Raw genomic sequence first — 16,607 nt, 5'->3', positions numbered from 1 at the left:
TAAAAGGTTCTCTGAGTGTTTTAAATCAGTTGATTGTGAGCAGGTTGAAAACCAACATGAACATGTCGTTGGCCGTTTCTCGACGTTCCTTTTTCCTTCATTCGGTTCCAGACGAGGTATTAAAAATGTTTTCTGATGGTTTATAGACCAAGACATTAATCCACTCAATGAGAAAATAATCTGTACATTAATCCACAATGAAAAGAATTGTTAGCTGCAGCCCTAACTTCAGGCTACCGCCAAATACCTCCAACAAAAATGAAGAACCTTTATTGTGAAGAACGTCCTCTAAATAAAGAGGTTCTTCAGTTGGTGATGGTTCTTTGTGGAACCAGAGCGCATTTTGAAGACCCATTTAAGAGACATTATTTTATGAGAGCATATTTGGTATCAAAAAAGGACAAAGGGCATTATGGGTGACATATCCCTTTAACTGGATAGTAGAAGTAGCTACAAGTTGTATGTTAAAGGATAATTCCAGTATTTTTCAACCTGGGCCCCATTTTTCCATCGTTTGGGATCCAAATTACTGATTGGGACACAAAATTTGGAATTGGTGCAGTAAAATTATATGTTTGGCTTCAGCCAGCAGCCGCAAAACAGGCTACACTGTGATCGAACGGGGTAAATTTACATCCAATAAAAGCTCTTGATTTGCCACTGACAGGTTCAGATTGTTATTATAAGTGTCTGAAATGATGGACAAAACTGGACAAATTCCCCAAAATCTGTTCCTATAAGTCATTTGGAAAAATAGGCTCAGGTTGAAAAATACCAGAATGCTCCTTTAACACCAGCAGCAGTCGGTTTTGCTGTATTACTTCACTGGCTAGTTTGTTCAAGTGGCTCTTGAGTGTTGTTGAGTAGATTATTTTCCCTTTTTTTCTTTTTAGTTTAACCTCACTTTGGAAATTAACCTGCTGTATCCTTTCACTTTTATTTACAAGCGTTTTACAGATTTATATGTAGGAGTGTTTGCTGAACAGCTGGAGCCTGGAAAGCGGCGCTGGAGCCGTCTTAAAAATAGCCCGGGATAAGCTGCTGGCTTATATTAAGCTCGAGTAACCTGAGACCAAATGAAATCCCAAATGATAGCTGGGATGTGCCAATATTAGCCAGGATAAACATGTTACCTGTGTGCGTGTGCGTATCCCCTCAGCGCCATGTAGAATATTCTACAGCGGAGCCTTTTCATTCATTTACAGACCTATTTGTGGCTGGGATGTGAAAATGCATTAAGCTTATAAGACCTTAATGAGCTTGTATCACTGTGAAAGGGATTATATTTATACATTTATATATACATATGTATATGAAGAGAGACAGAGAGAGAGAGTGAGAGTGAGAGAGAGAGAGCAAATCCAGGGTTACCTTTTCAGATTAGCAGTGAATTCTAAGTGTTTGGCACCAAAGTTCAGATTTATTCTTTTTTTTTTTTTTACAGTGTACAATATACAAAAAATAGAGTACCAAAGGTTCACAGTGTCCAAAAGGCAGTGTTTAGTCAAATCCACATAGTCATATTCAACAGATGTGTTTTTTTTTTTTATATATATCATTTTGGGGAGGGAGGAGGGGGAGGGGGGCAAGCAAATCCATCAACAACCTGTGAGGAGGAAACATCGCACTGCTGCATAGAAGGTCATCAAGTCTTTAACATGCAAAAACCAACTCATCCCGTCCCAACATGGGGGGGAATGAACGACACACACCGCCCCCCCACTAGAAATGAACTGCATTCCTCATTTTTACCGAATAAACACACACACACACACACACACACACGCAGACACGCATGCATGTGTAGAGTTCACACATGGATATTCACGTCAGCATGCTCCTGTCCGTGTACACATGCATGCAGTCGCTTGTGTGCAGGCACCCAAATGCAAACACACACACACACACACACACACACACTCTCACACAATCATTCAGAGCAAAAACTGCGACTTTAGCATCGACTGTGCAGTTACTTTGACAGCTAAATGATCAGGGCTGCGTGTTTCATGCTACATTACGTTGCAAATGGCAATAAAAACAGCTGCATTCATTTGTTGGTCTCGGCTATTTACAAAATACAAATTACGACGGTCGGCTTTAAAAACCGCACGGTATGCAACACACACACACACACTTTACAGGACACGTTACTGATGTTGTTGTTGTGGAATGTCAATGCGCGGGGCGTTCAGGCAAAACGGGAGAGTTCAATATTTTCACTTGTTTTACACGGGTACAAGGTTGAACAACCAATTTAATACAATTCATTATTCTGCCGCTTTTGGCTTGTACACCAGCTGAATTTGTATGTAAGCCGCGGGTGATCATATGACACACACACACACACACACACACACACACTCACACACACACATACCAATTCAAAGTCTGTTGAAAGACGCTGCTCTCCCAACAGTGCTTTTTGCTGTGGCAGAAATATGAGAAATGATGAAGCGGTGAAAAAAGGTGCTGAGAGTGATGCTGATGTTTGTGTGAGAGCTGGAAACATTATCCTCGGTTATCGTCGTCCAAAATCCATCGGGGAGACTGACGACTTCAAGCTGCATTCAGAAACCCTCGAAACAACTAAAAACTCACGTGTTCATGCATTCAAATTCACGTGAAGCTGTCAAGACGTCAGGATTGTACTTTCAGGTACTTTGGTTGCTCGACTAGCTTTTTCACACTTTAAGGAATACTCCAACTCCGTGTTTTGGGCAAAATCCTCTTTTTCCGACTTATTAGAGCTCAGACAAGATGTTTAATACCGTTTTCAACTCTGTGCGCCCCGTAGTTTGGCTCTTATGGAGAAACCGAACCACTGAACATACACAGAGGTTGGATTATTCCTTTAAAGGGACAGTAAGGGACAGTAAGCCCAGTTAAAAACAGATTTTCTTAAAAACTGCTCTTGAGTACAGTCTTCATCATCGTGCTGTAGAGCTCGCTTGTTAAAAATTTCTACTTGGGACACGTGCAGTAGATACTTAATGTGACAAATTCCACATGTGATGCTATCTAAAGCTGCACATTTACTTCAGATTATCATTTCTGTGATGTTTTCTCCACCCACTGATGCTAATAAAAATCATTTTTCATGAAAAATTACTTTTGGTTTACTGTTCCTTTAACACGCATGAGCCTAGCTTTGATAGCTCATGCTTTACAACAAACTCAACACTGCATTATCAACAAGCCAAAAATCCAGCATGCAGTTGTCTTGCTGGATTTTTTAAAAACCATTATCATTCCCTACTGCTGTCTCCTATTTGGGAACATTAACATTTTGGAGAAGTCCATTGCCAGGCACAGTATTAACCAGCTGAAACTGAGGTGAACATGATGTTCATAGTTGTATTTTCCATCTGAAAGCAAAGATTTTCCAGTGCGGGGCTTGCATTTACCATATTTCCAACAGGACATGAATGCAGCATCATATCCTCTGACAACATTTCCCTTTGACATGGCGATGAATAAGTGGCCCTTCCACACCAATTACAGCTGACATGCATTTTGTGAGGGTTTGGGAATCTGGGCCATTTTCTCCTGCCCGGACACATTACGATGAAACAGATCCAGTTGAGAAGTGAAGGCGATGACACACAGTTTTCTCCTCGGCGTGTCTTAAAACAGTCCTCTCCTGTTTGAATGAGAATTACCCCTATTTTTATATGCTGGTGCAGCCACATAACAAGATTTGCACTCCATTACTGTTCAGTCAGTCCAGGGATCTGCTCGGCCGAGACCGACACGGAGCCGCTGTCAGTAACCCGGCGCTCGCGGGCGAATCCCGTGCAAGCGATTCAAACGCACCTGACAGATTAGCCCGTACCTGCGTGAGATCATGTAATGTGCTGAGGGAAACACGGGGGAGCTTAAACACCGCATCCACCAACATGCATGGCGAGGCCTGTCAGAAACGTCTTCCTCGGCGTTGTTTTCCGTAGTGAACTCTGCCAGCCGTGAAGGCAAACAGGACAAAACGGACTTGCACAGAAAGCTGCAAGTCTCTGCTCGCTCCCGTGCACGCTCCGTCAAGGATGAGCTTTTGGGATTTTCCTCACAACACATTATTTCTGTGTTTTCTACCTCATCCTCCAGGACTGGAAGCCAAGCTGCCCTATAGCAAACAGTCGGCCCTCTGAACTCATCTGCAAAAAATAACGGGCTCTTTTAAGTAGAAAAATCACATCATGGTAACAAAAAAAAAAAAAGAAAAACAGTCATAATAACCGGCAGGTCAGTGTCTCTTGTCGCTCCGGTGGGAAAGCAGGTTCTGCAGACTTTTGCTTTTAATCTGGAGTTTCACCGGAGCATGGAGGCTCTGGGTCTGACCTCGCTTCAGGCCCACCTGAGGGGTGAGGGCACCTCGGGGTGTGTGAGGTGGGAGTCCCGTCTCCTGCATGTAAAACCCTGCATGTGTCTTTGAGACTGACACACACACGCAACACGTACCGGCAGCGCTGTGTGTGTCTGTTTGTGGCAAGCTCATAATGTAACAACTGTGCATAATGTGTGTAAAAATGTAACTCACGATGTCATCAGGTGTCTATAATGGAGTAAATTTGTTGACACATAATGCAATATCCTACTAGCTGATAATTTAATGTTTCAGTGTTTTATGTTGGTTGTTATATTGTAAACTGTTTTCTTGCTTTTTTGCTTCTTGGTGAAAGTTTTTATTCAATAACTTATTGATTTGTTGTCATGTCTATAACTCTGTATGTGTCCTTTGCTGTTTCTTGTTGATTTATTGATTGTTAACTTTGTATTTCATGTCCTTTGGTCAGTTTGAGCTGCGTTTAAATGTACTATACCAATAAACTTTACTGACTTACTTAATTACATGACAACTAATTTATTTTAAGTTGGTCTCTAGTGATTATTCTGGCGAAAATCGAATCTCCCTCCCCCACAGAAAACAGTAGGAATGGAGGCAATATCCAATATAACCCACCTTATTTAAGATTGAGCATAATGTGTGTTTACTCACATATAAAAGTTCAGTGCTTTGGCTTTAAAATCATAATTGTAATTGCTACCTGTCTGTCTTAATGGAGAATGTTTGCCCAACTGTTCCTTTTTGTTTATATTTCACTTTTTTACATTTAACTTAATCAAATATGGCATTCCAAATAAATTTGCCTGGTTTTTCACTGCTTATTCTATTACTTTTGGGTTGGTATTGCATTATGTGTCCAGAGTTTCTCTGCATTATGAGCATCGGACTCCATCATGAGGTTTATATCACATTTCCTGTAAATGGTATCATGCAGCTCTCTATGTGTTGTGTTACATTATGAGTTCCCTCACATGTCCGCTGGTATCACTTTCCACTCTGTGTTGACTGATAAAGCAGAAATGAATTATATTGTGTCAGTGTTTTGGGTTTTAAAGGGATACACCAAGTATTGGGAGATTCATTTTGGGTACATGGCCACAGCACTCCATGCTAACACTTCATTTAGCGTACATTAAGGTTAATGCGAATGTGTATGGATAAAGTTTGTGCTAAAACTTGAGCAGAAACTATGTTGAATGATGCTTGGTCTAATGCTAAGACTTTAGGACACATTTTGTTGAGTGTTAACCACTGAGAGTACATTAAGCTTTATGCTAGCAGGCTAACAGCACTATGTCAAAAGTGAGGAAATGAGTACTTGAAAATGCGAAAATGTGGCCAAATCAGTCCTGTGTGGAAAATGTGTAGATTTTACACCAAATATGACATAAAATTTGTTTGTTTTTTTAACTGTTTTGAGCGAGGGACTACTTTTCCTGTGTCCATGGAAAACAAAGACTGAAATTGAGTGGGAAACTGCGTGCAGCTAAAAATCACCGTCGCTCATGTAAAACAGTTTGAAAAATAACTCCAGCTGATGCCTTTTGTCTTTTACATTTTATTATTCCTTATGTCTTCCCATTTTATAAATTACTGTGTGTTTTATTGTGTTTTTTATGTATTAGCGCTAGTTTGGATAAGTGCTATACCAATAAACCATATTGTTTATTATTTATCATAACAATTCTTTAATTATCTTTCTTTTTAATGTGATGAATCTGTAAGCATATAATTAAAAAAAAAACACTAACAACTTTTAATTACATAATGCTAATGCTAATGGTAGCTACCATCCCATAACATAACATATGTTAAAGTGTTAGCATGGAGCAGTGGAGCCCACAAACCACAAATGGATGATTCAAGACAAGCTCCTGAAAATTTGGTGTACCCTTTAAGAGAAGACAGAGCTCAAGGCGGTGGCGCTTGTGGTGGTGGTGGTGGTGGAGGAGGGTTAGGGTGCATTTGTTTTGCGAGCCGGGCCGCCCCTCAGCTGTGCATGTAGTTCCTGCAGGGCGAGTCCGGGTGGAAGTCGTACTTGCTGAGGCTGGGCGGGTAGTAGGTGGTGGTGTACACGTTGCTGGAGGGCAGCGGCGACGTGAAGTAGTTGCACGTCTCGTCGTTCACGTGCAGGTTGTTCTTGTTCAGCGTCTGTGGAGAGAGAGAGAGAGAGAGAGAGAGAGAGAAAGAGAGAGAAAACAGGGATCAGAGATTTCTAGTTTGTGTTTTAACTGCACAGAGTGAGTGAGTTCATGTTGTAACAAAATGAACTTTTCTGACCTACTGTGTGCGCTCTGACTCTGACCTTTGACCTGCTCCTCATTTCCTATGCAGCTCACACACTGCTGACCTCCAGCCCCGGTTAAAGCCTCAGAGGGGGTCACTGGTTTGATTTATGATCTTTTTCAGGTCATCAGTAAACGAAGAGATTTACTCTTTTCTTTGGTCTTTCTGAAACTTCTTTCTTCCTTTGTTTCTTTGTTATTATGAAAATCTCTCTCTGTGAAGTGAAGATCACTGAGACCTGCTACACAGTGGTGACTAGAAAAAGATGCACAAAGGAAACAAGCCTCTAAAGTCTGCAAACCTTTGCCTAAATATTGGAGTTCTGAATCCGACGTAATTCCTCTTTGGGGAAAATCACAAAAAAGGAGCTGTAAATGTTAGCTACATGTTTCCGCCATGTCCATGTCTTTATTCCATCTGTTGTCTTTGTTCAAGGATGACCAAAGTATTAAGAGGTGAATCACTATAACGGTCAGTCTAAGATTTGAGCCTTAAAAAGTCTTAAAAATTCTAGCAAATCAGAGACAAATGAAAACAGGACTTCTGAGGCCGAAGCAAGGAAGACCTAACCTTGTAGTCCAGATAAATTCTTTCGATTATAATCTACCACTTGACTTGTGGTTAAACAGGATAACAGGGTGTTGTCCTCAAAAACTTGAGGTGCGTTTTGGTTCTGCAGTCATTTTGCAGAGTAAAGCTGTACTGCTTGACATTTTAATGAAAAAACAGCTTTGATTTGGGGGGTAAATCACAAATCAACCTCACAATATTCCCCTATATTGCCACATCAAGAACCACTTGAGTCTCTGCAGTTTTTTTTTTTTCTTTTTTCTTTGTTGGAACTTGTAGATAATTTGGTCCCCTGTTTTAACAAACCCAGCTTTTCGCCAATTCTTCAGCAATTTTGAGATACAATTTAATTTTTCTAGAACTGCTTTCCATCGTTTACTGGAATTCAGTAGCTTTCCAAATTGAAAGCACGCTTGATTTCTCCATCATCTCCGTCTTTCCCTGCAGAATAAGATGGCCATTTGTTGCCATCACAGCTCCAACTTTTTTGGGAACCAGCTTTTCGGGTTTATTCTTGGTTGAAATTGTCAGACCAGCTCAACATTAGTTTCACAAACCAGAACAGATCCAGTTCCTTGTTTTTTTTTTGGAAAAGGCTGGTGAACAAAAGGCTGGGGCCGGCCCACCTTGAACTCCATGGGGGTGTACTTCTCGTTCTTTGGCGTGGCGTTGCCCTGCTTGTTGTAGGTGAGGTGATTGGGCGTGCTGGGGTGGATGACCGCCGACTCCGCCGACGGCCGGTTCAGACGCTGGCAGTACGCGTAGCCCAGCACTGACAACAGCACCGCGGTGAAGAAACTGGCCGAGCCCACCGCCACCAACTGGAACAGGGTGAAGGCTGGAGAGACAGACGGACAGGAAGACAGGAAACAGGGAATCAGATCACGGAGGGATGATTATGCCTGAAGGGCTCTAGAGATTTGTGGTTTGCCATTGATTCCTGGAGTATTCTAATGCAATCTTACAAAAATACTGGACTCAAACTACCCAGATTCAAACTGATGAAGGACTGATGTCGCCTGTACGTAGTTTTCTCATCGACCCAACGTCAAACCGATCAACTTCTGATGTCCACGTCATCCCGATGTAGTCTGGAGATCATTTTATCGATCATAATGAAACTCTGGTGGAATGCCTAAATTGAATTTACGCAGGAGAGATGCTTTTCCACGTTCAGCCGATCTACCATCTTGGATCTCCAGGCTTCATTGAGCCGACGTGTGTCCACTATCTGGAAGTTATCTCAAAAATCTTTTCTTGCATTGCCATGGAAATTGGTGACACCTTTCATGAGGATGAAATTAGCATTTTTGGTGACCCGCTGACCTTCCTGTTCCTCGATTTTCCTGTTTTCCATTTGATGTTCAGCACAGTATTAAGTCAAAAATTCTGCACGGTTTGTCTCAACGTGCCTATTCATGCTTGATTTCTTTGATGTGCGATATATTCAGTACAAAAAAGACACAACAAAGCCGCCGGCTCTTCAATAAAGGCAAATTGACCCGTCTGATGTGGCTGAAAGTTGCAATATTCTTCATTTGTCTTCTTTGACATCTTTCTGCCAGCTAAACTGACATGAAAGCCACTCTAAAATTAATCTAGCTAGCCACTGTAAATCTGTGGCTCTTGTTTGTTCTGGCTGAGGTTATATTGACGCAGTTAACCTGAAAATAAAAGTAGGTCAATTCAAATCCAGATTATTTTTAAGTCAAGCTTGACAAATAACATTTTATTCATGGCGGGTTCCCCACCAGCAGACGCAGCGGGGCGTCTGCCTTCAAAAATAACACGCCTGTTAATTATAAAAGGCCAATATATCCCAACCCTCGCCGACAGACCCAAAGCTACATGCAAAAGTCAATACGCTGCAAACTGGAGTGTGAGTCGGGCCAAGAAGTTTGCTCATCAGATAACGAACGTCCTCGTCAGGGGTGAGACGGGTTCACCTAAGACGCCGTGACCCTCCGCGGGGCGACGGGTGCAGACGCTGTGAGAAATCGGGGTGACGTAGATTTGCTTTGGACGCAACAAGAGTGGCAGGGCGTGAAACTTAACGTACCCTCGAAAGCAGATTATCTGTGGGGGGTTGCAGGGTGTGAGTGTGTGTGAGTGTGTGTGTGTGTGTGTGTGTAGAATGTGTGAGAGAGGGAGAGACAGTGTCAGAGGGAGAGTTGCGAGAGAGTAATGATGATGGAGGGAAGAGAATGGATAGGCATCCCTTCATTTCACTTACTTCCACAGTGCTGCTCATCTTGTCCAGGTAAAATGACTGGAGAGAGAGAGAGAGAGAGAGAGAGAGAGAGAGAGAGAGAGAAGCCACCGATGTTGAGTCAAATCACTCTAAATCCAAAACATCAAACAACAAAAATGACAAGACCCGTTAATTTCCCACAAAGGATTTTCACTGTTCGTTCCCAAGGAAGGCAGAAACCTGACATCTTTATTAGCACATCTTTCTTTTTTTTAAAAAAAATTCCACAGCTGCAGATTGAACAAATCAGGAGTCTATTGTCTATAATGGACTTTTTGTGCAAATGTAACAGGAAGTTTCCAGCTTTCACCAGCAGGTATCCACAAATCTCTTGACCTGTGCTGTTGTGTTCAATAAAAACGATTAATTATGACTGGGTCACAGAATACAATTACTCATCTCACTATGACGCCACTTTCTGTGGTGTATACAACAGATTTTGCATAAAACAGGATTTATGCCAACGTTTTCTGTAAATATAAAAGTTGGTAAAATGAATCTCGGTAGGTTATATCTCTGAATACAGCAGGAAAGGCAAAATCCCAGTGAAAGATGATTGATAGCCTCTGTTTCATAATACTCCATATTTCCCATAAACCATATTGCTTCCACATGAGCCAGTTTTATTCTAGCCTAAAATTCGAATACTTTGCGAATATGCAATGCTTTTCTTGTTTTCTATCCAGAATCAAATGTCCGGTCAGCATAAATGTTGATAAGAAAAGAAAAATAATAATTTCTTGAAGGCAGAATGAGTAGGATTTGTCTTTGCAGTTTGTAAACACAACATTTGAAGTTGTCCTCTTCAAGGATGGCAACGGAATTAAATGACTGTCCAAATTGTAAAACATACTGTCACCATCCTAAGAAAAATATTTCTTTCTTTCCTATTTCCTTTTTTGTACAGTCCACGGTCCATGTCTGCAATTTTCTCAGCTTCCTATTGGATGCTCTGCTATCGATCTGGCACGGTGCGCTGTGATTGGCTGGGAGCTTAACACCCTTAACCCTAACCAACACACTCTTCTAGTAGCTCAGAAGTCATGATGGAGAGGGATTATTTTTATAAGAGTCTATACTTTATTTACTCATTCTGCTTTTATCTGATTAACAGTATTTTTACTATTAAAAAAGATTAATCAATTACCAAAGTAATCGCTGGTTGCAGCCTTATTTCAGTTTAGTAATTAAGTACAAAGTGGGTGCAAGGAGCAGGATGTTTCCCTGCCTTGTACCCAGTGCATGCTGGGATAGATCCCAGGACGCACGGCTTGGATTAGGAATAATCCGGTACGGAAAGCGGCCGGCTGGCTGGGTTTACCTGGCACCTCGTGAGGCTGGCACGGCCGGGACTGGGTGACGTTGCTGTGGCACGGGCCGGCATCGGCCTCGCGGTCCTCGCCACACAGGCGGCTCCGATGCTGCAGGCCGTCGTCATCACAATCTCCCCACTCTGTCCACCCGCCCCGAACTGATGAAGAGAGAGAGAGAGAGAGAGAGAGAGAGAGAGAGAGAGAGGGGTAGGACGACAGAAAGACATTAGCTGGGTTTCCATCCAGCCACTCTATATGTCGAAAAAATTTTGTTTTTTATGTGGAATTAGAGTGAATGTGATTTTTTAGTCAATAAATTTTCTACAGCACAGTGTAAAAATGTTTTTGCAGCTGCCTGAGGTGAAAAAGTACTTTGTTGATCAAGAAATAATGTGATAAATGATTGTGCTGGAAATGAATTTAGTGAATTAATAATATCTTAGTGACTTTAATCTGTTAATCTGTCATCCACCACCTTTGTACAGAGCTATTCACACATTTTCATCTTCCAGACCCCCAAAACTGACTTTCATAAAGCCATGAACCCCCATTTGAACTTATTTTGCCCGATGGATCCTGAAACGAACACATTATTTGGTTTGCGTTAAGTATTAAGTATAAAATTGACGCCATACTTCAAAGTAGCAAGATTAAAAAATAATGTTAAATAGTCATTCATTCCTCATTTTACTGTGGACCCCCTCTGAAAACCAGTCAGCTAAAGGTGACAGCTTTGCCTCCCAGTTACTAAAAAAAATACTAATGATTTCTTATAGATATAATTGTGTTTCTATGTATCAGAATTTTTGACTGGTTTTATTTTTTTCCTTTTTGTTGATGCATATTTGACAATTTCCTCTCTGTTTTCATTGTGGGTTACTATTTTTGCTTCACATATAGAGTTATTTTACTTATTTACTGATCTTTACATTGTTTTTACTGCTGCTGTTTTTGCCTCGGACCCCAGGAAGGTTAGCGATCACTTTCTGGAAGCAACGGGGGATGAAAATAAAGAATCAAGAATAAAGGTGTGTAAACATACACAGCACTGAGGAGAGCTGCTGTGTATGTAATGTTGCTTATAACGTTATTTGTACGGATGTTCGCCAAAGGGGAAGATCACCTCAATGGCACGGGCTAAAATAGGTGAACTGCCCCTTTATGTCCCCAAAGCTCCCAAGTGCAGTTTTAAAGATGTGTGTGTGTGTGTGTGTACCCTCGCAGGTGTGTGTGTTGCACAGCGCCTCCTCGGTGTGCAGGCCAATGCAGATGTCTCCTCCATTGGCAGGGGGGGGGCTGCTGCACGTGCGGGTTCGCTGGTAGTGCCCCCCCCCACAGCTGGCCGAGCACTGGGACCAGGACGACCAGCAGGACCAGGCGCCGCTCACTGGACACACACACACACACACACACACAGCAGAACATTAGGACATCTTCCACATCACTGCTCTCTTGTTATATTTGAGTGAAACCTGTATTTTTATATATATTATGAATATATTTTAACGTTTTTCCAGGTGATTTCGGGGTGTCTCACCTGGGCAGGGCTGAGGGTTGCAGTCCTGATACTCCACCGGTGACCCCAGGCAGGCGTTGGGGTTGGTCCGTCCCTCCGCCGTCGAGCAGCTACGCTTGCGGGTTCGGAAGCCTTTGGAGCACTGCTGGGAGCAGCCGGACCACGTTTCCCAGGATCCCCAGCGTGCGCCCTGGGACCGGGCCGGAGGTCGGCCGCTGGTCTTCACAAAGTCTTCGGCCAGAGCTGGAAAACACAGAAACACACGTTTGATTCGCTTTATCCAAAATTAGTGTTGTGTTTTCACTCATGGGTGTTTTTTTTTAACCATCACCATTTTTTTTTTTTTTTTATAGGTGTTGCTATTAATAATGAAAATATCTTGTTTTACGCATTTCTACTGCACTAGTCAATGCAGTTGTGTTAGTAATAGTAACAGTAATAGTAATACTAGTAATATTAGTTGCAACTGTTGTAGTTACAGAAGCATGCCAGTGATTTTTGTTTTGCATAATATCTACAAAATGTACAAATCACGTTTCTGCTAATCTTTTCCAAAAGCAAGGAGTGGTATTTTAGAGTTGCCGTATCATTTCTCCTCCCTTTCCTTCAGCCGTTGGTTTCCATTCATTCCACTACAATATGAAAATGAACTTTCAGAGACTTCAGACTTTCTTCATTTCATCACTGTAATAAAGTCCTCCACAACAGTTTTCCTAAAAGCAGCAGCACTGTTGGGTTTTAATGACTTTTCGAAATTGGAGCGAAGTGAAATGGCTCCCTCCACCAGAGAAAATAGTCCCCGAGAAAAAATGTTTGCTTTCCACAGCCAATTACCACTTCTGTGGTTTATGAATGTTGACAACTTTGTTGGAAGCAAAACATTATAAGGAGGCTGTTTCAACCAAAAAAAAAAAAAAAAAAAAATCACATTTGAAAATAGTTGGATTTTGATTACATGTTGTGAAATTGTAGAGAGAAATTGTAGTAAATATCCCAAAGATTCAAAATCGTTAGTCTGGTCCTTGAAGAAGCCAAAGGTAAAATGTCTGCGTTTAAAGAATAATTACGGCTGAAAATTGTCCACTATTGTTTGTTTCTATTGCATCTGTACAGCAGAGATGAACTTTAAAATATCAACCAAATAGTCACTGATATTTTATTATTTTTTCAAGGACAGGACAGTATTTGTACTGCGTAGCTCCAAAAGGATGTATTTTTTTCATTTTTCATCAGCAACATGGACATGTGAGGTTATGAAAGAGTAAATAAAAAAAAAAAAACACTTTACTCCTCACCCCACGTGGATCGATCTGCACACTTTTTAATAAACCCATGCTGCTCAATGAACAAACTTCTCCCAACATCTAAACTTGCAAATATGACTTTGGTTCAAACACCAGCCACAGAATATAATCTTTTTTATTGCCAAGCTCAGCAGACAGCCTGTTATGAAACATTAATTCGTGAGGTGCAATGTGGGTCACGTTGCAAAATGAGCGAGTTTCTCAACTTTTTCCCTTCTCGTTCGCTCCCACACACATCGACACACACCCGCAGTCACAAATTATTTACATATAAATCAAATGTAGCCCCTGTGGCTTCAAATGAGGTCAGCAGAAATGTCTCATGATTTTTTTTTTTTTTTATTCTAATAATTATTTGAAGGGCCTTATAAGCGCGAGACAAAAGGTCTTACCCTGCAACACAACTTCAGATGACTTAGCCGCAATGAAATGAAAAGTAACTCCTTCACCTTGTTTCACCCAAATCTTCACATAACAGCAGCCTGGACTACAGTCTGAATCCTAATCCAATAACTAATCCTAATCCTAATCCAAAACTAATACTTTTTATTTACTCTGATGATACTGATGATATGTATTTAGGACTCGTACAAATCCAAATTTATCAATGTTTTAGTACCAAACCAATATAATATAGAATATCTTCTGCTGTCATACCAACATATGAGACTAAAAATCAATCAATCAAATCAAAAATGTATTTATATTACATTAAATTACATCAACAAACATGTGAGTTCCTTGGCATATATTTACAGATTGCGAACTGAATTTCTTTTGATGTATGCGCATCAGAATTTGATCAATAAATATATGGATTGTGTCCTTCTAGTTTTCATGATGCATTCGATGTCCAGAGGAATTTCCAGCTTTAAATGACCCGACGGCCGTTAAAAACAACATCTAAGCAGTTTTGATCTCGGCTGAAAGGCTTTTCAACAGGATGAAGTCTTGCTCAAATGTTGTTATGAAGCATCGCCAAACCTCTGTCACAACTCCTGACGTTATGCCAGAACACAAACAGGCGCACAAATTCATATTATAGAAATAAATAAGCCATATATACCTGTTAGCTAATTAACACTTGATGATGTATTTCTATTTATAGCATAGTATATGTTTGCATTTATAGCTTATATTATTCCCATGCTGGAAAAACAACTTGCTAATGTCCTATTTCACCTGAAGGCAGCATCACACATGAAGCGCAACCGAATGCGACCATGTTTTGCCTATAATGGACGTAGTTAAGGTGTAGACTTTAGTTTGAAATTGACTCAGTACAACGTAGGATTTAATCGACTTCACACCCAAACTTGCATTCAAACGTATGCACAGCCGGTGCAACAGGCAGCAGGCATCCCACTTTCCACCAGTAGAGGTCAGGCTTTACACAGATTTGGGTTTGGGGTTCAGTTTCCAATATCCAACCGGTAGGGCACAACTCAAAAACGCAGGAATGTGACGACAGAGGACGGCTAAATATCACGGAAGTGTACTTTCTGGTGACTTTACCAATCAGAATGAACGGGAAACCCCAATTCTGATCTCTATTTGTGAGAGTGTTAGCCGGGGGGAGGTTCACTTCAATGGCAGGAGGCTAACGGTTAGCATTTGGAGCATCCAGCCACTCAGTAACAGTGAGAGGAAGATAGCACCACTGCTGTCCTACATAACAACCAGAGGGGGGAAATCAAATAATATCACATTTTTTTAACGGGTGAACTGTCCCTTTAAGCTCTGTATGCGATATAGAGCTGTGAAAAAATGACTTATCTCCCCTTTACATAATTTATAGAATGCTACATGAAGTTTTAAGATTTTAACACATTTTTTTGATTTATGTTATTCTTATATTTGCTTGCTTTCTTCCTCTCTGAACAGGAATAAGACGGATGTTCCCTGTTTGTACATCATGTCTGGTGTTTTTACTGACTGATTCTTTTGGTTGTTTTGTTTTGTTTTTTTTTCTTTCGCTGATGATGTTATCTTATAAAATATTATTGCGCACTTTAAGATTCTGTTTTAAAAACCCCCTTGTTTCGCTGTCGGCTGGCGTTGGATTCTCTCTCTCTGGTAAATCTCCCACGAGCAACGGCGGAGGTTTGAGGCGGAGGGGCTTTTGATCCTTCGTGGCGTTCGGCTCTTGTTTAGACTGCAAGCTAGTTAGACAGCAGCTTAGTGACGAGTGGATTTCAGGACACTTTGGGGGTGTTGAAGCATTGTGTGTGTGTGTGTGTGTGTGTGTGTGTGTGTGTGTGTGTGTGTGTGTAGACGGGGTGAAGAACAAGCAACATATAAAAATCCGGAGATGTGAATGCACACACACCACAGATTAGACAGATCCATGGTCGCATATGCAGATGGTTATTATAAGAGGCAAGTGTGTGTGTGTGTGTGTGTGTGTAGGGTGTAGGTGATTGAATATGCATGACTCACAGTCTAAAGACACACTTTACAGATGGGAAAATGTGGTGTGTGTGTGTGTGCATGTGTCTGTATTAATGAAGTTCTTTTACTACAACCTCCTGTTTCCTTGTTTTTTTTTAATCAATTAATCATATCAAAAAAAAAAAAAAACTCCACCTCGTTTTGTTGTGGGGAACAGAAGCGCGTGTTGAAGGAGAACGACGTAAAGTATTCTGTTTTGCGTGACTGTCTTTTTGGTGCTTTTATCTGATTTTGAGTGTATCTCAGTTCACTTAAGGCCTCCTTGCGCTGCTTGCCACACAGTAAAAGAAGCAGTGTGTGTGTGTGTGTGTGTGTGTGTGTGTGTGTGCTGTCTCCTTGCACTTCTGTTCCTCATTGTCTGCATCCCAACAGTGAGTTTGGATGCTTTCTGCACAAAGGACAGCAAGACAATATAGCATTTTACACTCCGCTGTGCACGTGTCATATTTCCAATGTGCTGATTTTTAGTTTTTAATTGTTTCCAATGTAAACATGAGTCAGACAGATGTTTTTTTTTTTTTTTTTTTTTTTATGTTGCGTCATGTTTGCTGTTTAAACTTCTTCTCCATGT

At 41.1% G+C, this 16,607-nt stretch overlaps 1 protein-coding gene across 3 annotated transcripts in view; it reads right to left on the bottom strand.

Moving 5' to 3' along the window:
* Positions 1–1,521: 1,521 nt before the first annotated feature.
* Positions 1,522–16,607, bottom strand: part of LOC115374506 (semaphorin-5B-like) — an 85,525-nt gene continuing 70,439 nt past the window's right edge. For all 3 annotated transcript variants that reach the window (XM_030073470.1, XM_030073480.1, XM_030073488.1), the window contains 6 exons: positions 12,303–12,524; positions 11,982–12,152; positions 10,774–10,923; positions 9,435–9,470; positions 7,828–8,039; positions 1,522–6,496 (listed from right to left, as the gene is read on the bottom strand). In XM_030073470.1, the coding sequence (XP_029929330.1) occupies positions 6,335–6,496; positions 7,828–8,039; positions 9,435–9,470; positions 10,774–10,923; positions 11,982–12,152; positions 12,303–12,524 (953 nt within the window). In that variant the 3' untranslated portion in view covers positions 1,522–6,334. The remainder of the gene's footprint in view (positions 6,497–7,827; positions 8,040–9,434; positions 9,471–10,773; positions 10,924–11,981; positions 12,153–12,302; positions 12,525–16,607) is intronic.

This window comes from Myripristis murdjan, chromosome 2 (genome assembly GCF_902150065.1).
Source record: "Myripristis murdjan chromosome 2, fMyrMur1.1, whole genome shotgun sequence".
Lineage (NCBI taxonomy): Eukaryota > Metazoa > Chordata > Actinopteri > Holocentriformes > Holocentridae > Myripristis > Myripristis murdjan.
Note: the sequence above shows the minus strand (reverse complement) of the source record. Positions and strands in the feature narration are given on the sequence as shown.